The sequence below is a fragment of the Haemaphysalis longicornis genome, unplaced genomic scaffold, assembly GCF_048455015.1.
Source record: "Haemaphysalis longicornis isolate Haplotype H1 unplaced genomic scaffold, Haemaphysalis longicornis Haplotype H1 scaffold_1, whole genome shotgun sequence".
In the NCBI taxonomy this organism is placed as follows: Eukaryota; Metazoa; Arthropoda; class Arachnida; order Ixodida; family Ixodidae; genus Haemaphysalis; species Haemaphysalis longicornis.
Genome location: NW_027526203.1, coordinates 315,398,108 through 315,421,407, shown reverse-complemented (window position 1 = coordinate 315,421,407; position 23,300 = coordinate 315,398,108). Strand labels below are relative to the sequence as shown.

The 23,300-nt window shown below is 49.3% G+C and overlaps 2 protein-coding genes across 2 annotated transcripts in view; one reads left to right on the top strand and one right to left on the bottom strand.

The window, feature by feature from the left end:
* LOC144150782 (GTPase-activating Rap/Ran-GAP domain-like protein 3) overlaps window positions 1–23,300 on the top strand; it is a 751,818-nt gene that overhangs the window by 429,289 nt on the left and 299,229 nt on the right. The gene's annotated exons all lie outside the window — the stretch shown is intronic.
* On the bottom strand, window positions 10,184–11,547 carry LOC144174816 (uncharacterized). Its single transcript, XM_077703723.1, has one exon. It carries the CDS (start codon window positions 11,537–11,539, stop codon window positions 10,184–10,186), a length of 1,356 nt encoding a protein of 451 aa, XP_077559849.1. The 5' UTR covers window positions 11,540–11,547.

Below are 23,300 nucleotides of genomic sequence, written 5' to 3'. Positions count from 1 at the left end.
CGGATAAATTGCTCCGTAGTACTGAAAGGATTTGTCATTAAACATCGTTATGACGAAGCGGAGCCTAGACGGTTTAGTGATCCCAAAATCAGCAGGTTCTAGAATGACATGGGCACAAAAACGCGTAAGAAGAATCGAAAAGTGCACAAAGTATCCCATAATTGCTACATAGTAAAAAGCAATATTACGAAATTCCGTTCGCAAAAGAAGAAAAATTCAGAATATTTGGACCCATATCGATTTTTGTTCCTGAAGACTAAATATATGTTTGTACCTCGAGGTAAAGTGTACACAGAAATATTTACGCACACGTGTTATAATACTGAAGTACATTTATGCAATAAATTTTGCAGCATGGCAGTTTAAAACAGGTTGATTTGGGGATCACAAAAATGCGCCCTGTAACGGTATAGTGAATTAATAATACGAACAGACGCCTACGTTACGATTTCGGTATTTCGAGTACGCTGTAATGAAGCCCCTTACATGTCGTTAATTTATCGACAACCCCAACCATTTTGCGCAGTGGTGACAATATGGTAGATCAATTACCATTGCGAAGGGACTTCGAGAGCAACAGCACCGACAAGTCTGCTCCTGACAACTGTTGTTCAGCACTGAATGAGCAGACACTTTGTCGCTGCCGTTCAAAACGGAATACCGTTTTATTCCCAGCCGTGAACACTGTGTGCACGCGTGGTGAGATGGTAGTCGTCCCCTTCTGCGATTGACTATTTGGTCACCCAACTTGTTCCCGACAGCTGTATTGAGGCCGTGTTCGATCCTCCGAAGAGGGGAACAAAATCACAGCAGACTTTCGCTACCTTTCATAATCGTAATCAAATCTGCAGCGTTACCCGAACATAAGCAATAACCGTCCCATATTTCGTGCAAATTTTAAGTACCCGCCACATTTAATTATTTTCAGGCAGTGGGCGACATTAGGCGCGCTTCGTACAAAGATTTTGAAATCGGCCACAACGCATATTAAGTCATTTTTCCAAAAGTACCTAACTATCCCACAAAATTTTAATGTTGCCCACACATCACCCCTAATATTCCATTCCCCCCCCCCCCCCCTCACATTCCGTGCAATATAAACTCAGTGCTGCATTTAGCTACACCACGTCAAAATTGAGGAAAGCATGCCTATTGCATGCTGCCTTCTAGCGCTCGCATTACTTAATTTCTTCAAATCTATAATTATCCCAAACACCTTAAACTTTCCCGTACACCACCCATAACGTGGTCACCGTCCATTAAGATTGCAACTTAATGCCGCATCGAGTTCTTCCACGAAGCGAGGCAAAACAATCTACGCTCTGTAAACATCCCTTCAACGCTCGCTTCCGACCGTTTGTATTAGTAATTTTTTTTTCCAAAGCTTATAATTGAGCTACACGTTTTGAGCTTTGGCCGCGTATCAGGGATAATTCGTCGCATATTTCTTGTGAATTTGAACTGCTGCGGCAAGTAGTTTTTTTTTTTTTTTTCCAGGACGGGTGCGCAAACATTCTACGCGCTTTGCACAACGCCTCTAAACAGCGTCTCAAGGAAAACGTAGTGCACAAACGGACGGGACAGATTGGCAGAGGCACAACACAAGTGCTCAACAGGGGCCGAAAATGCGCATTTGCTCATTTTCTCTTAAACGCCCAACTAACCCATAACTTTGTGAGTTTGCCCGGGCATCAACATTGGCATGTCCCTTGGTGCCTCCAAATTTAACTAGGCGCAGCATTTCGTTCGCCCATTACAGCAGAAAAATAGCGTATAAACCTTTGAACTGCGTGCGTTAGATTTTTTCGTTTCAGAACACTTAACGTGCCCCACACACCCTGCGAATTTGAACTGTCAGCCTTGTGTACTGCTTTCAGCAGAAGAGCGCGCACACATTGTAAGCACTTTGTATAACGCCTCTAAATAGGGCGCAAACTTAGCAATTTCCTAGAGAGAGCCTAACTGCTTCACAAGTGGGAAACTTTCACGGCGTATTGTCCTTGACGCTGCTCCCATTATCTCCAAAACTCGGTGCATCATTTAGTTCTCCCAGCGCAGCGGAAAACGTGGCGTAGAACGCTTTTAGGCGCTTCTAGTGACGCACCTATATAGCTTACGGTGGGACGCACGGTCAGGTAAGTTAAGAGTAAGCTTAATGGAGGAGCCACTGGAAGCATTGAGAGTAATTAGGAAGGATAAAAGTGGTGGCCCGGTTCTGTTACATAACCCGAGTACCAATGGTAGAGGCATATTCAAGTTTATCCTTGTTTTGTGTAACATAAGTTTTAGTGGAACAGTATAGCTATTACAAAGTTATGACAAAATAAATGTAGCACGCAACTAGCATGATTATTAATATATTATACGTGCGTTTTCCAGGAAAAGACTAGTGGTGAAGGGAATTTTAAGGTGTCCATGGGAAGAAACTGACGTTACCACCTTGGTATTGGGACAATAGGCGGCAGCGCGATTCCTGTATGCACATGACACCCGCCGCTCTTACATCTTGTTTCATGGAGGTTCGTTCGCCAGTCAGTGCACCACGAGAAGTTAAATAAACCTTGCTCGCATTTACGTTTTCACCACGAGCAATCGGGGCTGGCCACTTTGTTGACTTTGGTTCTAACGGTTGGCGTAGAGCTTACATGAACCTAGAAGCAGGCATACCATTTTGCTTCAGCCAACATAGTGCCATGGTGAGAAGACAAATACGCGTGAAGATTGCGTCGAACGGCATTTAACTAGGCTAAAAATTAGGAAAGAAGGTTGGGTAGCGGCGGCTCAAGGCCCTTTCCTCTGGTCGCCGAATGAGGTCGCCGGGCGGCTTGGTCAGATTGGCCCACGCCATTAAAGAAAAGCGATAGTTTGTGATAACGTGGGCTTCCAATTTGAAGTATTTCTATTCGAAATTCCACATAGCGCTGCTTAAAAGCGCCAAGGCAGTGCCCGAAGGCTTATGTTGCCCGAACGCTTATGTTACTTGCGGGGAAGTCCGTATCGACTCTATGACAGATTAAAAACATGGCGCTATTTCCATGTGACTCTTGTGGTTGCGAGCGACACCATCAAAATCTAAGAAATATCAGGAACTTGTCACAACGTTCAGGTGGGCCAAGGTGTCCAGTTCTAACGAAATATAAATCTAAGCTTATGATTCGTCGTACGAAACAAATACGGTACCCATAGCCATGCCGCTATATATAAGATTAAGTGGTACACTATGTTTTTTCGGTTCTCGATTTTCGGTTCCCGCTGGACTGCGTCTATTCACGCAGAGTCTGCGCGCCGACTACCCGTTCGTGTCTGCTTTCCCAAGTATGCGTCGCGGGGACTTAACGTACGTAACACCTATAGGAGTTAGGAAGGAAACGTTCGATTTGAAATCTGCCCTTTGAAGTGCCAATTACCCTGTAATGGAAGTATTATTTCCCGTCGAACAAAATTGTAGCAGCATACACTTCCCAATGTACTGAATGACCCCAGGTTCTACGTAGCCCTCACTGTCCATTCAACAATTCTCAGGCCTAGCTTAAACGCTCTATAACGACGTGACTGTCGCGCTTTATTGCAAGTATCTACAACAAGTATCCATTGAACCTTGTTATACATGTAAAAAATTAGGAGCCATACCACTCTGGGAAGGTGGACGACCAGGGAAGTTTTTTAACACACGACCTAAAGCTGACACAGAATTTAGGCGAAAGGTGTGAACAAATTTTATTTCTCTCGAGCATGTACGGCGGTCACCCAAGGGGTTTTGCGTTTCGAACAAGATACCTACATGCAACCGTAACAGTAACATTTGCTGTGGTTGAACGCGGTTGAAGCGAGTTTGCCCAGCGAGAGCTCGGTTTTCGGGTTGGAGCGCGCAGTGACCACGTCCACAATTGTACGGCAAGACAAAACAAAGACGCTGCTCGGTGCAGTGCCGCTGTAGGGGGGAACGCGAAGTGGAGTACAGGCGTCCCTCGTCGAGTGCGGACTCTTGAAAGGGGAATCCACGCCTGGAAAGCTGCCTTTACCCTTGCGAGGGGCCCCTGACCCTTGTCCACCTGGCGGGGCCCCCCGGCCATCACGCCGCGTTGCGCCATTGCAGGGGGTGAAAGAGTCTGGCGGCATGTCCTGCCACAGGCGGTTGCGAGTTGAGCGTCCACCGTGGCTGTGGAAGGCACCATGTGCATTCGTGTGCCTTGGTGGCGTCGGGCACCTACCGGTAAAATAGGTACAAGTGACTCCACGGCCTGGCGCTCGGCCCTTGGGTGGGACTACAACGCTTGGGAAGTTCACCCGGCTTGCACGGGAAATCGGCCCTATGGAAAGGAGCGGCTGCAAAAACGCAGGAACTTTTTTTTTCGGGCTGGAGTGCGCAGTGACCACGTCCACAATTCTACGGCAAGACAAAAAAAAAAAAAAAACGCTGCTCGGTGCAGTGCCGCTGTATATGGGGAACGCGCAGTGGAGTTTGGTGCAGTCAGCGCCTTCTTGTATCACTTTCTGATGGAACGCGTCCTTACTCTTTCCCCCTATCCCCTTGTCCGCACCCCTTCCCTCGGAACGAAATGAAGCTGAGACGCTTTCACCGCGAAAGCGCACGAAGCGCTGACTGGACCGAGGCTGAGCTTGCCCTTACTATTTTCCCTATTCCCCTTTTCGCACCACTCACCTTCGAATGAAGGAGTGATTAGACGCTTTCATTGCGGGATCTGTCGGCGCTGCGAATCGGTTCTGTCGGTTGTCGGCGCCGCGAAACCTCAGGGGGCGCTTGCTTAAAGAGGGAGGCTACCAGCCGTTTCCTGGGTTTGTACCTGAAATAATAAGCTTCGCTTACAAAAATCTTTTACGTCGTGCAGTTTGTTCCTGCATAAACACCTATAATTCACTTAAGTTCAGTAAAAGTTGACGCAGCTTACCTTTTTATGTGCCTCGAATACAATTAGGGTGTAGTTATAGCTTAATCTCATTCAAGGTAGACTGATGTAGCTGGGCTACACTCTAAGAAGTCCCCGTAAGTCATCTTCACCTCAGTGCTCCATAATGACCAACTGAAGCGACCAAGTATGCAAATTGGGCGAATTACGAAGCACAGCCTATGATTTGACTAAAAAAAGTGCATGTGCGCAGGAACAACACGCAAGGCGTGAATGGCGTTTTGCATTGCGCAATGTCCCAGCGCAGATGCTCTTTTGCTCTCAATTGAATGCTCGGCCACATCATTCGCCACATATGCACACTCGCCACTTCGATGTTTTTTTTTAGCATTGTGGTGAACACGTCCTGCAGAGACTTGTCAGAGTGTATGGTAAAAAATCGTTTGTACAACTAGACTGGTAATTCTACTGTACTACTGGCCAAAAGCTTTTTAGTGGTTTTATAATGTGGCACTGAGACTTTAGTACCTTCTGCACTTGCGCATAACTCCTAAAAAGTTCCCAGCATTTTGTAGACCCCCATTTATTGAGCCTTTAAAGGGACCCTGCAACACTCTTTGAGCACTGCAAGTAAACCTGGGCGACGCTTAGTTTACACTACCAGAAATACGTGAGCCAAATATTACACGGGCACGTGAAGCGGTGAGCACGCAAATCACTGTGAAAGACGCGGAAAAAGCCAACCGCGTTCTCTTCAGTTCTTCTCATTATGCACCCCTGGCATGACCTAAACGACGTCATTGAGGCCTTGACTGTCCGATCGGCTGTCACTGGTCAACTTCACGGCTAATTTCTCGTATTTCCTGTGACGATACGCCGTCGTCAGCGCTGTGTGCGAACCTCTTCTATGCCCGAACCTGTAGGCACAGTTTTGCCGTTTCTTGTGCCTTAAAGGGACACTGAAGTGAGTTTGCCAAGCTCCCGTTTTTGTTTGCACTGCGTAGACTGGTTAGAATTAGCACACTTTTCATCGTGTATCCGGTTGACAAATCGCTAATTATTTTACAAAGCGCGAAAGAAGAAAAACTACCATGCGCGGTTTGCGGCGGCTGCACCAACTAAGGGTGTGACGTTGGGAGGAGGGGGCACCGTGATTGGACGATGCCCAAGGTTAGCAATCAAACAAGTTTCGGTTTCGGTTTCGGTTCTGTAAAACACAACCAATGACGTTGTTGGATGCAACGTATAAACGTTGGTTGGATGGGCATTCTCAATATCTTTGTAACCATCGTAACGCGCTTCTGCCATGTTGCCGGCTGTAAAATGCATAAGATAAGCTCCCAAGACGGCTTGGAATCGTAGCATTCACTAGCCGAGGCCTACGCAGTGCATGAACGCCCTCCGCGTCCCCGCAGACGCTCAAATGCCATGCGCTCTTCCTCTATATTTGGAGCTTGCCTCACTCATGCCTGTATCGTAAAAAGCGTGTTCGCACCAGGCCAAGGGTCTGTTGATTCTGGCCTGTGCCCACTGCCCGCAAGCAGTCGGTGCTTATGGCAACAGCACGCCAACGAGAACTCGCTAGCGCGCCAGTGCCAGCCTGCGCGCGTTCTGTGAACTAGTTTGTGGAGCAATGAACGTTGCGGCCCAAAAAAAAACAGGTGAACTTAGTATAAAAAAGAACATCGGCGGAAAACGAAAAAGTTAACTTACAAATAAAAAAGCACGTAACCGCGGGGATTCGAACTTGCGACTTGCAAAACACTTCCGCTCACATACCTAGCGCTCCAAACCACTCGGCCACTTTTTTTTTTCTTTACTGCATGGAAAACTACCCTTAATACAGCCTACAAAAGTTATGAGTAATCCAAGAAGATGCATATCACAGCAGCTAAAATTAGCCGTTCGTTAAAACTCTGGCAGGCAGACGCACGCGTCCAACAGATGCAGCCATTCTGGTGGGTCACTTTGCGCCGCATAAATGCTCCGCACCAACGCAGTTTGCTCCCGAAAAATGGACTTCGTTGGGCGAGGGGGTTCCGCGTGCCTGTCCGTCATGCGGCACTTCCACAAGCTATACAATCCGATCACAACAAATATATCATAGAGCACTCCAGTAACATCTCTAAAAGGCAAGAACCGAATTGTATAAGGGGTAATGTCTATGTCCTTTTTAAGAGTTCGTTGCAACACATCCCAGAAAAACACCGCATCCCGGCACAAAACAAAACAATGATCAATGGTTTCAGGTTGATTGCATAAACGGCAATTGTCAGACCAAGGAATAGACATTCCTTTCTCGCGCAACCATGTTTTCACTGGTAGTGTTGCTGTATGCAGCTTAAAGAAAAACGTTTTTGCATTTGGAGGAAGACACATACGTGTGACCCGCTTCAAAACACTGTCCTTATGGTGGCCAATGTAAGGCTGGCGATAAACCGGCACTGGGAACAGACTCTCTAATAAAGTGTTCGTCAAAGCCTTCCTGGAAAGGGTAAACAGATATTGCAGGGAAAACCTCGCAGTAAGGAAATTGAAGGTGTCGACCACCTCCTTTAAAAACCCCCATGGCGGCTTCGTACTGACTTCACCAGTGGAGACAAGCAAAAACGGTAAATGAAAACTTATGCGCTGTTGAATAACGTTGAGCAGAAGTGGATGATGCGTCACCTTATAGAAGAAAAACCGAGATACAAGCTGATGTACAAACAAATGTATCAGCCCAGCACCCCCAGACACTAATGGAAGAAACAAATTGTCCCTACGCATAGGTTCCCATTGGGACCCCCACACAAATGTCGCAAAAACTCTATGTAGAGCTTGTACTTTAGAACGCGCACAGTGGAGTACTTGCAGCACATAAACAAGCTTTGCGACAAGGAAGACATTAGAAACGTGCGCACGCGCAAACACAGAAAGTTCTCGCCCCATCCATGCCTGAGAGGCTCGCTTGACTTTTTGGAGTGCCAATGACCAATGAGGCCCGGTGTTTCGTATTTGGTGCAAGGGTACACCTAAGTATTGAAGTGCGTCCTTATCCCAAGTAATGCCACCAAATAAGGACGGTTTGGCACCCCATTCACCAAACCAAAATCCCTTTGTTTTTTCCATATTCACAGCTGCTCCAGACGCGTCACAAAACTGCCTGGTGAGATTAAGGGCTTCTTGAACGCTTTTTTTATCAGAACAAAAATAGGCAATGTCATCCGCGTAAGCAAGGACCTTAACCTCACAGGATAGCGATGAAAAGCCCCGTACTCTTTCACTCTGCTGAATACTAAGACACAGAGGTTCGAGATATAAGGCAAACAACAAGGGTGAAAGGGGGCAGCCCTGTCTAACAGACGACTTAATCGAAACTGGCTTAGACAGAACGCGGTTGACGACCAGTTGTGTGGTGCACTGTTTGTAACAAAGCTGAATGCCTTTTAACAACACATCCCCTAAATTTACCGCTGCCAATAGTGCGAATAGAAAATCATGAGAAACGCGATCAAATGCCTTTGAAAGGCCAATTTGGATAAGGGCCACCTGCTCTGCCGAATCAGACACACCCTCCAATATTGAACGGGCAACATGTATGTTTGTTTGAATGCTCCTACCTCTAATACCGCAAGTTTGGTGAGGTCCTACTAAACTAGTGATGACAAGTTGAAGGCGCCTAGATAAAATTTTTGCGAAAATTTTGTAATCTACATTGCAGAGAGATATTGGCCGATAGCCGTCAACCGATTTCAGCTTTTGTTCATCTTGCGTTTTCGGAATTAAAACTGTGTGTCCTAAATAAAAGGTTGGCGGCAAAACATCATGGTCGTATGCTGCTGTGAATATGTCTAACAGAACGGCAGCAAGGATAGCAGAGAACTTTTGATAAAACTCTCCGCTCAAACCATCGGGCCCCGGGGTCTTGTTTGTCTTGAGGTCAGAGATGGCAGCCTTAACTTCTTCGAGTGTAATAGGCCCAGAAACCAGAGCGCACTCATCGTCTGTCAGCTTTGGCAGTAAATCAATGAGAGAACTAAATTCTTGCCCCCGAGCTAATAGACTTGACCCCGCAAATAGCGTGCTGTAGTGGTCATGGAAAGCACTAGCAATTCCAGCTGCTTCAGTGTACTTAATACCGTTATGTTGAATTTCGATTACCTCCTTCGCAAGTGCTGACTCCCGCTCATCATTTAGTGAACGACGAGTGGGGTAACTATCAAAGAATTTTTCAGTTCTCGACCGAATTAGAGCGCCATGGTATTTTTCGGTAACATATTGCTGAAGTTGTGCCTTAACAATGCCAATTTCCTCTACACCCGATCCCGGACTGACCGCTTCGAGTTCATGAAGCCCTACCAATGTGCGAGCTAGTTCCCGTACATAAAAACGTTTTAAAAACGAAAGGCGTGCGGACTCTTCTATTGCGCAATCCCTTACCTCCTGTTTGAATAAATCCCATTTCTGATATAAAGAAAGACTGTGTGTTTCAAGAATACTAGTCAAGCAATCGGATATACGTTTACAAAATATTCCATCGGCCAATAAAGAGGTATTAAGCTTCCACAGATCCCATTGAGGCAGCACGCTACGCGGTCTTGAACGTCCTAAGCAAACAGATACCATGCAGTGGTCTGTGAAGAAAATCGGGCGTACAATATAGTCAGAAATGCTAGGCATCTCTTCTGCTGAAATGTATATGCGGTCAAGACGGGCATTCGAATTGCTCTGAAAGTGAGTAAAGTGCATGGTACTCCCTTTTACCTGACCAACATCAACAAGACCATTATCATGCACTAAATCAGACAGGGTGGCTGCACTTTGGTCGTATTGTGAACGTGGTCTAGATCGGTCTTGCTCACAGCAGACACAATTAAAATCCCCCATGAGGAGGATTTTCCGTTGTGTGCGTAGAAAATTCCCCAGTGACATAAAAAAGGAGTTACGTTCCCGACAATTCACTGGAGCATAAATGCATATGATACGCCATTCAACTCCTACCATAACAAGGTCACAGCAAATAAAACGCCCAGCATCATCTATACTACAGGAGAGACTGGAAAACTCAACTTTCTTGCTAATAACCAAAAAACATCCACCAGACAAGCCTGCAGAGGGACTAACACATACGTTGTAATGTTCTAAAAAGGGTTCTAATGCAGCCGCCGTGTCCTCATCACTGCAGAGCTTTGTCTCCTGGATGGCCGCAATGTCCACGCCCATCCGTTTAAGGAGGCGTAAAAGCTGGTATTGCCTTCTCCTGTTTCTTAGACCTCTCACGTTAAGTGTGGCCGCGTGAAATGCTATGACACTTGCCATTTTGTTGGAGCTTCTTAAGCAACCTTTTCACCTCCAGATGTGCCACCCTTGCGGGTGGTCTTGGATGACAGTGATTTTCCTGACTTTTTGGAGCCAGCCCGCGTCACAAGACAACTAGTCACCACAGCCATGTCGGAAGAATCTTGAGCATTGGACGCTTGCTTTTTGCCAGCGCTCGATGACTTGTCCTCGCCATCGGCAGGAGCTGGCCTCTTCACCGATCCGCTGTTACCACCCGGAACATCATCTGGTAGAGCCACAGCATCCGCCCAGGATGCGGACGGCAAGGTGACGGAACTGTCATCTCCACCTTCTCCGCACGAGACATCACTGGTGTCATCGCTGGCAGGTAAAGGTACCGCAGCATGAACCTCCCCTGAAGCGTCATTCGAAGCTGTCGAATGCGTGTCCATTTCCTCTTCCCGGTTCTGCTTACTAGACTGGGAATCATCCTGCCGCTCACGATCAGGTGGCACAGGGGAGGGCTCCAGTTCCCTGCGATCCACCGCCGAAGAATCTTGAGGCCCAGCCTCCGGATTTTCCGATAGCACCGACTGGCCAACTTCACCTGATGCGTCAACGACCTCCGTCACATCCATGACATGAGCGGAGACATCTTCAGTAGTTGATTCTTGGCCATGCCGAAGCTTGTCTGCGTACGTCATGACGCACCTTTCTGCGGTATGACCATATCGTCGACACTCGTTGCACCGGGGTGTTCGGCACTGCCGTCGCACGTGCCCAATCCTGCTGCACCGCAAACAAAGAGGTGGCCTTCCAGGAATCAGTACAAGACACTGGCTCCCATAAATGTCCATCATATGCGGCACATCAGAGACCGATACTCCATCCTTTAGTGTAAGGGACACCTCGCGAGCTCCAGTCTCCATATGGTCCATTCCCGGACACCGCCACATTTCTCTGGTAATGGATTGGGTGGTTCCAAATGGTTCGAGCGCTTCTGTTACTCTACGGTTTTCCATGTGACGCGGCACCCAAAGTAGCTTCATCTTAACATTCTTTGTATCCGGGTCAAACACCATACACTGCAATCCTTTGACGATGAACTTCTCGAGCTGGACTAGCTTCTGCTTGACGGCGCTCGAGACGCAAGTAACCATCCACACGTGGCTCATTTGGTATTGCCCTATACACAAGACGTCGCGGAGGTTGATCACGCGAGCCAGAGCATCCCTAAAATCGGGAGCACGGTATGGCCGGCCTTTCAAGTCCGCATGCAGGAAGACAGTGTTCAAGACAACATTACCGGTTGGCAGACGGGGAAGGATGATCTTGTACGTATCCATGTTAGTTCCGGACGAAGTAGTACCTCGGCCAGTGGCCGATGCGCTGTTTCCAGCTGAGAGCATAGAGAAACACAGCCGCTCGGAACGGCGTCTCTAGCATAGAGAAACACAGCCGCTCGGAACGGCGTCTTCTCACAGGCGAGCACCGCTGACCTTGGAAATATAAGGTATATAATGTATAACTAGTTTACACTTTTATTTAGTTTTAGCATTCCAAGCAGCTTAGGTGACTATTTGTTGTTTTGCACTCGTGCAGTAAGCATCCCCCAAGTTTCCACAATATCTCACGTCTAGCAATTGCATTTCTTAGACGGAAAAGCGTTCGCAGATGCGTAGTCGTGCTGCTGGCCGCTGTGCTTGTTCGCCCAGCGCAAGAAAGTGCTTCCCTCACCCTAGTTTTACGCTGTACGGTAAAAGTATCAGTCGATTTTATTTCCTTAGTACCTATATTGACTTCGCTGACTCTTTTCCCGCCTTCAAGAGGCCTCATATTTTCCTACTGGCGTACCAGTCAGCGAAGCGTTGCATGGGCGCTTGTGCAGCGCTTGTGTGAAGCGACCTTGACTTGGAGCTAGATACAGTGTACAAACTAACCAAGTAAAGAAAGGCACATTCTTCCATTCACAAACGTGTCTTGGCTTCGTTTCAACTGAGAGAACGAATTGCGACGACCCGTCGGCGGCCGGCGGACGAAACGCTGGGACGACAGAAACTGTCTGAAGGCCGGGGAGCCGTGCAGTAGCGCAGCCAATTGCGAGCTCGGCTCCTCCCGACGTCACACGAAAACGCCACAGAAAATGGGCGAGCGTAAAGAGAGGAGGACAGCATTTTCGAATTAATTTTTCTACTAAATAAAATCGCGTAAACGCGCCCAGAGTGGTCGAAACATGGCCTGGGGACTCCGGACTACAATTTGCGCTAGTAATCCCGCAATGTTTAGATATCACTTCAGTGTCCCTTAAGTTCGCAGGGAGTTTGAGTGATGAGCTCAATACTTCTTTTCAACCAGACCACTCTACAACAAACGCTTATTGCTTCAAAAAATCCCTACCAGCCGGAGAGCGCACTTGCGAGCAGGCACCGATGCCTGTTTTTTTTGTGGCACCAGACGGGAAATAGACCCCTCCACGTCGCGGAGAAAAGGAGAAAGCTCCCTGGCGAAGGCCGCGGAAGAGAACGCCGCGAGCCGCCCCCCTCTCCGGGAGAGAGCGCGCAGCTTTCGTCGCGTTGTACGCAGTCGAGTTGAGAGGGAACGATTATGCGCGATTTCTCATCGCGCCTAGTTTCGGTGATAGTGAACGGATTTTCAAAATTCTTGCGGGAGGAGATTGCTGGGACATTAGACTTTACCCCAAAATACATTCCTAGTAGTCGATGGTACGTGTTTCAGGGTCCCTTTAAGTGTGTGTGTCGTGTTCACCGAATTAGTATACCCCTCCACAAGTGTTAAGGATGGGTAGCCTGCGAAATTTGCCAATATACGTGCGTGCGCTCCTCGCATTGGCGTTGGCTGGAGGCAGGGTCGGACGCGTCATGCAAGACGCCAGGAGATCCGGTCCGTCTTTAGTGTGGCCACTGGCGCGGCTAACTCTCCTGTCTTCCGCTTAAAGTTGACTTTCAGGTCGTGCTCGTATGTGACCGCATGCGTGCGTGTTCCAGGCGAATTAGCCAGTTCGGACGCTCGTGCACCAGAGACGTGATCTGCAGACAAGTTATTTCATGTTTGACCTTTAGACGTTCGCTGCCAGCGCAAAGCCCTCTTTGTCCTAGTCGCCGAGAACAGATGCACGAGTTTCGCGGTCACGTAGAATGGCTTGAAGAGAAACGGGAAAGGAATTTCTTTGTCGCGAGCTGTACATAGGAGCTTGAAAGGAAGGTCTGAAGTTTGCTCGCCACAAGGGAAGTCTCCTTGCTTTGTTTTTGTTTTTTCTGTTTTTGCTTGCTTGTCAGGTTATGGAAGTCTTCGCCACACATCTCCATTCAAATTTAGTTCGTCAAGCGAATTTCACGAGCAGATACGACACCTGCCTCTTCAGCTATTCATATGTTTTGAGGAAGTCGGCGTTAACCATCAAAATACTCGAGATTGCTGTATCGCTTATTTGGTCACCTAAATATATGACTAGATGAGCCATCACTAGTATCACTAGATGCTTGTGCCCACTGCATTTGTTGTGGGCACAAGCCAGTTTTAGGGAGATCATTTTTTTTCTTCAGTCTGCGTTGACAGAATGGACCACAAGCTTGGCGCTGGAAGACGATGCAGTATCTGGCTCCAGCACGTGACGCCACCGAACTCTCTACGTGAAGAGCAATAAGGACTAATTGCATGTTTATCTCGGAAAGCCAATAACGCTGACCGTCTAGCCATGCTCATGGGATGACGTTGCAGCACTGAGGGCTAAAGAAAAAAAAACTTTAATAAGGGCCGATGAGGGAATGTACGTGTTCAGGGTCTTTAGTCCAAGACTCCGTTGGAACGCAAGCAATAGCTGCGTCTCCGGGCAAGAGCTGGTCAGCCCACTCCCCGGCCTCTCGCGTGAGAGGTTAAGGATTGATTGATTGTAGGGTTTAACGCGCCGACGCAACGCAGGCGATGAGGCGCGCCGTAGTGGAGGGCTACGGATTAATTTTGACCACCTGGGGATCTTTAACGTGCGTCGAGAGAATAAGGATAAGGGGAAGATTTGGGTTTCTCTGGAATTCTTCGACGATTTGGTAGAGTGTGGCTTTGGCTCAGCAATGGACACCCTCTGTGTCCATTGCAGCACTGATGTGTAGGCTTTCTTCATAGCTTCAGTCGCACATGGTTGGCGCTGCCACAACCCCAACGCAGTATGAAAAATATAGAGCATCCGTGTAGGAGGCAGCAGGGTACGGCGCCATACTCTGATCGAACGAGTAAATAGAGGGTTTTAGCGCAGCGGGTAGCGCCTGCTAACACTACGGTGGCGGGTACCGGGACTCGACTGGACACTTGCGGATTCGTTCCGCTAGGGTGGATTAGTTCCGCGGGCCGGCCCTCGCCATGCCGGCGCATTCGCTCCGCCGAGGGGCGACCTCCTCGCCCTCCCCGCGCGCGCATGCGCAGTCGCGTCCCGGTAACCCACCGCCGTAGCGTGAGCCTCCGCTAGCCGCTATGCTAAAACGCTCTAATAACAGATCTTTCACGCGAGATTAAGACACGAATGCCGCTAATACCCGGAAGGAGTCCGACACCGCCAAAAAACACCGTGCAAAATACTTAGGTATAAGCTGCAAGTAACATTAATAAACATCAGGAAACTGTGTAGCAATTGACTAATTTGCATATATAGCCAGGAAATCGCTTTTGGTTCGAACTACTGCACAAGTTCAAGCCAAGGCCAGTTCTTGTTCATGAGGGTGGCTTTAAAGTGTGTCTGGCGTGTTATTTAAACTAGGTAGCTAGTACTACAGTGGCTCTAGTACTAAGGCTTCTTGTAAAGAGACCCGCAGCCCTAGAGCAACTATTTAAAGCAGAGGGCCGAGTTGCATGAAGCCGACCCGCTGGGGACCGGACGGCAAATCGTGTGTGTGTGTGTGGGGGGGGGGGGGGGGGGGGATTTTTTGGGGACTGTGAAAAGAAAGGACGTGAAGTCGTTATCTGGCTAAGTGTGAAGATGGGGGAGAATTCCAACTGGAAGCAATCTTGCTTTGTTCCTGTCTCACCTCATTTGAGGTCAAAACTGTCATGTCGGCCTAGCTGCAGATAGGAAAATTTAAAAATTATACTCATCCCCACTCTTTTCGAACAACAACAAAAAAATACAGCGCCCACAAAATATCTCTACATCCCCCTGAAACTGGAATCGAGCATGACGAGCTTCAACCTGCTCGACCTGGAATGCCTTGGTCATTCCAGCTCGATAGCTGGCATTCGTATACCAAGGCATTCCAGCTATCGATAGCTGGAATGCCTTGGTATACGAAGAACGCCATATGCGGACAGCGCTGATTCTTGGCAAGTAGTGGCGTAAACATAATCCAAAAGGGTGCCATCTTGGGCTAGCTGGTGTTTGTCAGATACATGGGAAGGAACAGCGCACATTCTAACGAAGGACTGACAGAGTTACACACCACAAGCGCTGAAACAGTCGCCAGTCTGACTGGTGAAATAATTCTTGACATCTTTTGTGATGAAAAGTGCCTGTGCGTTGGATGTACCTCCAGTTTCTGTGCCGGCTAAGCGCGGTCGACCACGCAAATACGCCAACAAAGCCGAAGCATAAGATAGGAGGAAGGCTGTCAGGGGAGCCAGGAAACAAGAAAGGAAAGCCAAGAAAGAGACGCAAACACGATACGGATGTAACGAAGGCTTTGGTAAGCATGGCCAGTATGTGGATTTCGCATTCAATATTCGTAAGCAGACGTTCGTGCTCCGAGGAGTTTTGTATTTCGTTCTATACGCGGTATAGAAAACTAAAATAGCTGAATATTGAAAAAATGCGGACAATAGCAACCTGAGAATAACAAAGTGTGCGCGTGCGCGTTCTTTCTTTCTTTTTTTTTTTTTTTTTTTCAGCTAGAACTGCCGGTTGTAGCTTGGTGCGTCGAATATACCGACAGCGTGAAAATATACTCTCCGTTTCTTCACCAAATTCTAAATTTCGAATTTAGTCCTTTTGTTTCTCCCTCTGACAACAGTAATTTTTGCAGCTGTTTGCACTTACAATTGTCCGCATAGCTTTGTGTGTGTGTGTCTTTCAGAGTGAAGGCTTCATACGGAAAGGCTCTCGCTTTCCGGTTTGCCAAAATCTGCCCGCCCCCTGTTCACACTACCTTTTTCGACATTGGCTTTACCTTGTGGGAGATAGAGGGGTAAAGTAGGGCACGTACTTTTCCATGTAATTCCAAAACCGCCTAAGAGAGACACTAATCAGCCTTTGTCTTCTCGTTTCGCCCAGCTATCAGGCTCACTCCCACCCCGCGACTGCAGCGCGCTGTACCGCGCCAGCCGCGGTGGGCCGTAGCTCGACGGAACAAAGGAAGCGACAAGTGTTTTCGCTCATTTATTACTGAATAATAAACACACAAAGAACATGCAGGCTAGCTGGTTGACATCGAGAATCTATTTCCTCGCCCGGGCAATTTGAGGGAATTGAGGGGTTCGACTCACCACGACAACAGTCACCTCCGGAGTGCCTCAGCGCGCTCGCGTTTGCCTCGCTCAGACGCCGATGGCAGCCATTGTCCCTACCGTTGTCAGATGGAGGGGGGGGTCGCACAGGCGTACTCGCCACAGAGCAATTAAAAAACTCATCCAACCATCATCATCCAACTACGTTGCTCAGGTAAGGGTCCCCTGGGTGGTGTGGGGTTTTTTGTTTAGAGCAACGGTCCTTTTTCCTGGACGTAGGAGTGCCAGTGTCATGTTGCTAGGTTCTGCTTTAAGTCAGCTTTCCGTCGTCCCTGCTCCGCGGAGCGCGGCGCAGCTCGAGAGCCATCGGTTTGAGCACTGGTTCATGTTTAGTCCGCTGGCAGACTGATGTATATACTGCCTTGTAAGCTGGACTCGGGGCTCACTGGATTCTCAATTGCATCCCCGCTTTCCGAGGGGGGGGGAGAGAGAGAGAGAGAGAGAGAGAGAGAGAGAGAGAGAGAGAGAGAGAGAGAGAGAGAGAGAGAGAGAGAGAGAGAGAGAGAGAGAGAGAGAGAGAGAGAGAGAGAGAGAGAGAGAGAGAGAGAGAGAGAGAGAGAGAGAACTTTATTATTTGCAGTAGGTTTAAGGGGTCGGGGTGGCCGCAGGCTCCAGCCTGGCGGCGACTAGCGTAGCCCTGTCCACGAGGGAGAGTTGTTTCCCTAGGTCAGAGCTACCCAGCGCCCCCTCCCACTGCTCGTTGGAGGAAATTAGAGGGAAAGAGTCAGCACACATCTCCTCAGAGCTGCTGCCTCGTCCCCTGAGGACTCGTTGCCGTCCACAGCGGCTCGTTTTTCTTTGGGGGTGTCTCGCGAGCTTCGAGATAGCTCGTCTTCTGAGCCGTCGTTTGCACTCGTGCCTGCCGCGAGGGTGTGCGACTTCCTCTTATGGCGTGGCCTCTTTCTCTTGGCCGATTGCGGTGCCTCTTCGACGGATTGCATCATTTCAACCACCTGCTCCTCGGCTTCATCCTCTATCGCCGAAGCAACAGCAGGTACCGATTGTTCTGGAGCGGTGGCTGCCAACTGCACTTCCCGCACTGCCCGCAGGGTTTCGGAACGCCCGCCGTCCCCCTCGTACTCCATGCTCCCTGCGCCGCTAGCTTGAATGGAGCTAGAGCTATCCTGTTGGACAGGAGCTACTGAAGTGCAGACCGCTCCCGCGGGAGGCGGCGGCTGCTGAGTCACCATCGCAAACGAGCGAAAATTGCACTCCGAAACAGCGTGATTGCCAGCAGACTTGGTGCAGGGCGCCTCGCACTGTTCGTGGCCAAACCGATCGCAGCGCTTGCACTGGGGCGTCGTGCAAGTAGCCGCGTAGTGGCCGGGAAGGCCACAGCGGAAGCAGAGGCGCACAACACCCTCGTACTCACGCTGCACTGTGAATCTGCCTACAGCTACCAAGTTCGGAACTGCCCGGCTCATATCCACGCGCATCCTACGCACACCTGACCAGACGCCCGGGAAACCCGACACACTTTCATTCGAGCAGCTGTGGACCTGCCCAAACGACCCGAGAGCACGGCACAAAGCCTCGTCCGGCTGGTCGTTTGGGTAGTGCAACACCCTGATCACCTTTGCCTGTGACCCGCGATAGTCAAACCGAACATCTTGGTAACGAACGGTGACGACAGGGTTGTTCAGGAAATGTTCGACTGCGCTGTTGCTTTTGAAAAAGATTTCGAAACTGCCCGCTCCAAAATCCTGCACGCCCGCAAGCTCCTGCCTCGAGAGCACCTGAACAAGGATCTTCGTCAGCTCCACGTTCGTCACCCCTTTCGGGAGTCGAGCATAGAAGGTGAAAGGCCTAAGCCGAGCATCCTGAGCTGCCATGGCGAACGCGAAGGCACCGAGATATCACTCCTACCTAAAACACGCGCCTGGCGAGCAAAGAACCCTCACGACTCACCCGGGATGGCTGTGGCGGGGTGTATCCGAGCTGGAAAGAAAAAGATGAACACACAACACTGCAAACACAGCACATAACGACCGCGAAGCCCCACTTCACATCCGGACGCCCTTACCGCGACCAGACATGACGAGTGAAGTACTTGCGAGCGCGAAAATAAACCGGACAGACAACCTGCCGCACGCACTAGAGACGGATTGTCCCATTCTTCTTTTTGCCCGATCATCGTAGGAAGGAGTTCGACAGGCGTGTCCTGTCACTTCGCTTCCCGAGCACTAACCTCCCGCAGCTTGCGTCCCGCGCGCTCTCGCCGGCCACAAGACGCTCCTTCGGCGAGGAGGTAGGTCTCCCTCACCGACATCTTGTCAAGCAAGTTCCCGCGAGGAGCAAGCAATGCGGCAAAACCGAACACAAGGGAACGCACAAAAGTCGCGTTCGCGCAACCTGAGCAATAAATTGACCAAGCAGCTAAAATTAAACTATTCCAGTCATCGTATTCGTCGACAAGCTAAAAACATTGTGACGTTCTGCTGGTGTGACTGCAGCGCCACCAAAGAAGTTCCGGCGCCGCGACCAGGTCACCTAGCCTGAAGGTACCGCCGGAACATAAACGAGGTGCGCAAACGGACGCGACGCAAGTCCCTGCGCCGTCTTGGGGGTGACCTATGAACAGGGCGTCAGCAAGGGCTAGAGGTTCCGCTGTAGGACACCCTTCGAAGCATCCCCGAGGATTCTCAACTTCTCTGCTGCAAAAACCATGCGGGGAAATGACCGCAAGAAGAAACACAGCCGAGGTTTGCAACGCACGAACACCCCGTTGAAACTAGGTTTCTGTCGTTCAGCTTGTTTCCGTGACAAGAACTCATTCAGTCCCCCGTAAGAGTTTTATGTTGACAAAGTATTAAATTAAGCACCACTTTTGGGGAATAACTTACCGCCCACCACTATGGATGCAGCATTGTAGGTGTTGCATATGACCAAAAAAGGGTGATGCCAAGTTTTTAAGATGCGAAGCATCTCTTGCTCGGGGGGATGTCCCGCGTCCGTGCCCCGTCCGCAGCACATCTGATGATGATTGTGGCAGGATGCCCTTAGGGATTGGCCAACCAAAGAATCCATCACGAGTTAGCTTCGCGTTCAACCGCCGTCGTCATCTTCCCGTAGGGGAACTGCTGAAGAAGAAGGAGAAGAAGACAAAGCTGCGAAGAGGAGGGCGTGTACGTTGCTCTCAGCCGGTCCACCAACGTCAACAACCTTTACCTCACTAACGCTGACGGGTACTACTGATTCTACCACAGAGACGACAACATCGACAAGAACATGACGGACGAGTTTCGGCGCCTCGAGAACCACCGCCTACTCACCGTAACACAACAGTACTTGCGTGCCTTTGCCACCGGTGTGGACCCGGACGCGGAATTCCCTCTGACGCTACTAAACAGCAGATCACTCAACCTAACGGCAACACAATGGAACCACAGGGAACCCCCATAATGCTTCGTATCCTCATCAGGGTTCCTCACGGGAAGATGGTGTAATTTTTTCCTTGATTGGTTTGCTTTATATTAACAGAAGAGAAAGAAAGATTAATCGGAGGCGAAGCCCTAGAGAACCATACAACCTAAAAAACAGGTCTCATAACACCTTTTTTTTCACCTCTAAGAGCATTTCTCACCCCTTTTCCCGCCTCCTCAACTGTGTAGTCTTTTTCCTTCCAACCGCTGAACAAATTTTCAATATGACGAGGACGTTGATTCTACAAACACCAGCTGACTTCAATTGGGCTTAACGCTGCCACCGCGCCTCTTGTCACGAGTGTATGGTGTTTGAACACCTGCTACTTCCTGAACGCGGCGCCGTCAATAGGTCTCATGATCCAGGCGATCTAGCCGCAGCGGTGTCGAAAGCCATCTATTCAAAGGAGCTTGACACTTTTTGTCTAAGCCTCAAATATTCAGCTGCACATTTCCTGCGTCGTTTAGCCACCATGTTTTCCTTAGCCGTACTGAGGGCCGCAATAAGACCCTTCACAATCAGATTAGGCCGTTCACCGCCCACGTCAGTTTCAAGTAGTGCGTATAAAGATTTCCTGAAAATAATTCGCAGTTTTCGCTGCGCCGCATTTCAAGATTTCGCACACCATTCTGGCTACCTTGGAAACATACCTACGACCACGGTAGCCACAGTTTCTAAAGGGACCGTGAAGACAAAATAAAACAGTGTTCAATTTAAAAGAACTAGCCTTTGACAACTCACCCAGCTCCATTGCATTCGCAAAATGTTTTTTTATTAACTACAAAAACACCAGAAATTAAACAAAAAAACTTTCAAATTTCGTGCTACAGTGAGAGAATATGGGTAGGAACCCGCCGTGGTGGCTCAGTGGCTAAGGCGTTGTGCTGCTGAGCACGAGGTCGCGGGTTCGATTCTTGGCCGCGCCGGCCGCTTTTCTGGTGGAGGCGAAAAGCAAAAACTTCTGATGGAGGCGAAAAGCAAAAGCGAAAAGCAAAAAGCATTCACACAGCCGTCACCTTCTCCGTCACGGCACTGTCACGTCAAAAAAGCGCGATGGAGACGTGACGGAGGAGCTTTCGTACTGGGGCTCTCCTTCAGAGTACAGGGTCGTCTGCCCAGTGATCAGTTTAGCCTAGGATTGATATTGCTTAATCTGAAAAGCAAAGAAAATGTAGTGATATACCCGATACAATGTGACTATAATTGCTGTAATGCACGAATAAATAATGGCTTAGATTTTTGCGTGTTCTCACTTTTTCTAAATTTAGCCGTAAAAATTTAGGTTTTCTGATTGGCTGGTTTACCGCGGGGCGTGGTCCCGTCGCGGTGACGGAACGGAAACGTAGAGCTCGACGTCCCATCGCCGTCGCACCGTGTTCGGCGAGAAATCGCCCGAGAAACCGTCGCCCGTGACGGCAGACGGTGACGTGACGGTGACGTGACGGGGTGAAAAACAGCTGTGTGAATTTGGGCTTACTCAAACTCCAGCGTGCAGGGTGTTTGGTGCACTTTAAGAGCGCCATAAAAATTAATGCCTGTTCAAAAGAACATTTGAAAATGCAAGGAAAAGTGCGACACGTCAGGACTCCGCGTAGCTCGTGTTTTAGCCACCTGTTTTATGCCAATACATGTTACCCTTCAGGGGCTTTGTTTCTTAGCGCCAAACCATAGAATTCCACTTCTCGAGCACTGCATCCCGTGCACCCGAGAAACTCTGCTGCTGACAACCTGCAGCGCTCTGTACAGTGGCTGTTAAATAGTGTGGGACTGTATCCTGGCCAACCACCCGAACACAACCCCCACGGCTCTTTTGGTCACATAAGAGCTACCTGTTTGACTTTGCGCAGCCTCTAAGAAAACAAAAGGTATTTCTTGTTAATAGGGAGAAAAAACGGGATATATTTGCCTGCTCTGAACACGGCGAAATGCGACAGCATGTGCTTGAGGACCGGTGATTACTAACGGCACGCACTCGTCGTTGATTATATTCTATTTGCTAGTGTATCCAGAGTATTTAGAGGAATAGTGTTAATGGGGTTGCTCATGTCCCTGGCAGCTATAATGGCGCGAATTAACCGACGAACTTCACAGTTTTATTTTCAAAAGTACTGCCGATACGCTCTGCTACCGCAACTTAGCTCGTTTTACCGGTTTTTTTTTTTCGCATCTGTTCTTCCTACACCTTAGTTATTTTCGATTCGCACATGTCGTTATGTGTAGTGGTGTGCATGTATGGCTATATACAGTTCCGTGCTCACTGCATAACTGGTCATCCTTGGCTTCAGGCTCCCCTTTTGTGCGGCGAAACCTCTCAAGCTTCTAGCTGCATCGGCACGCGCGTCTCCGCTGCTGCTAGGCTCATGGGCGTAACAGGCACCACGACGGCGCGGCGTAGAGCTGCGAGCGGCTGCAGCATCCTTGCCCTGCTTGGATATCGCTACACCACCGACATTGGTAGAGGACGTATCGCGGCGCGCATCCTGTTATATACTCCCGATGACATGCTCTAATCCTCCCCTGTTAGTGCCGCAACGTCGATGCTTGATCTTGTTATAGTCGGTCGCGTTACCGCCGTTGAAACTCGCGGTCAAATCATCGCTCTCGTGATAAAAAGAAAGGGGGGGGGGAGATGGGGGATACTGCCCGTGTTTCGTAATACCCGCTGGCTCCACTCGTGCACTTTTTTTTTTTTTTTCAGTGACAGCCGAGGGGTTAGTGTTTCTACGAGCGCGCACTCACGAGCGAGCCGTATATACGAGCGTGCTCCTTTACAGCGTGCCTGTTAAACACCATACCTGTTAGCCAGCGCGCTCGATTGCCGGCGTGCCAGGGGATTGCAACGGTTCTCTAGGATTCGCAACAGCGCACACATGATGGGAAGATTGATTTTGATTTGATTGTAGGGTTTAACGCGCCGACGCAACGCAGGCGATGAGGCGCGCCGTAGTGGAGGGCTCCGGATTAATTTTGACCACCTGGGGTTCTTTAACGTTACGCCGACATCTCGTACACACGGGCGTCACATGATCGAAAGAACTGGTGAACAAACGATGTAGGGCAACGCAATTGCTGTTTCCGAAAAAAATTACAGCCGTGGGGTGGGACACCTTGCAGTTGCACAGAGGTAGCTCACGGGCTCCACTGGGCAACCCAGCGCTCAACGCGACGGTCAACCACCCACATAAGGAGACACATTGGGTCTCCCCATGGTATCAAGAAGCTTCGAATAGGGTGCTCAAAGTC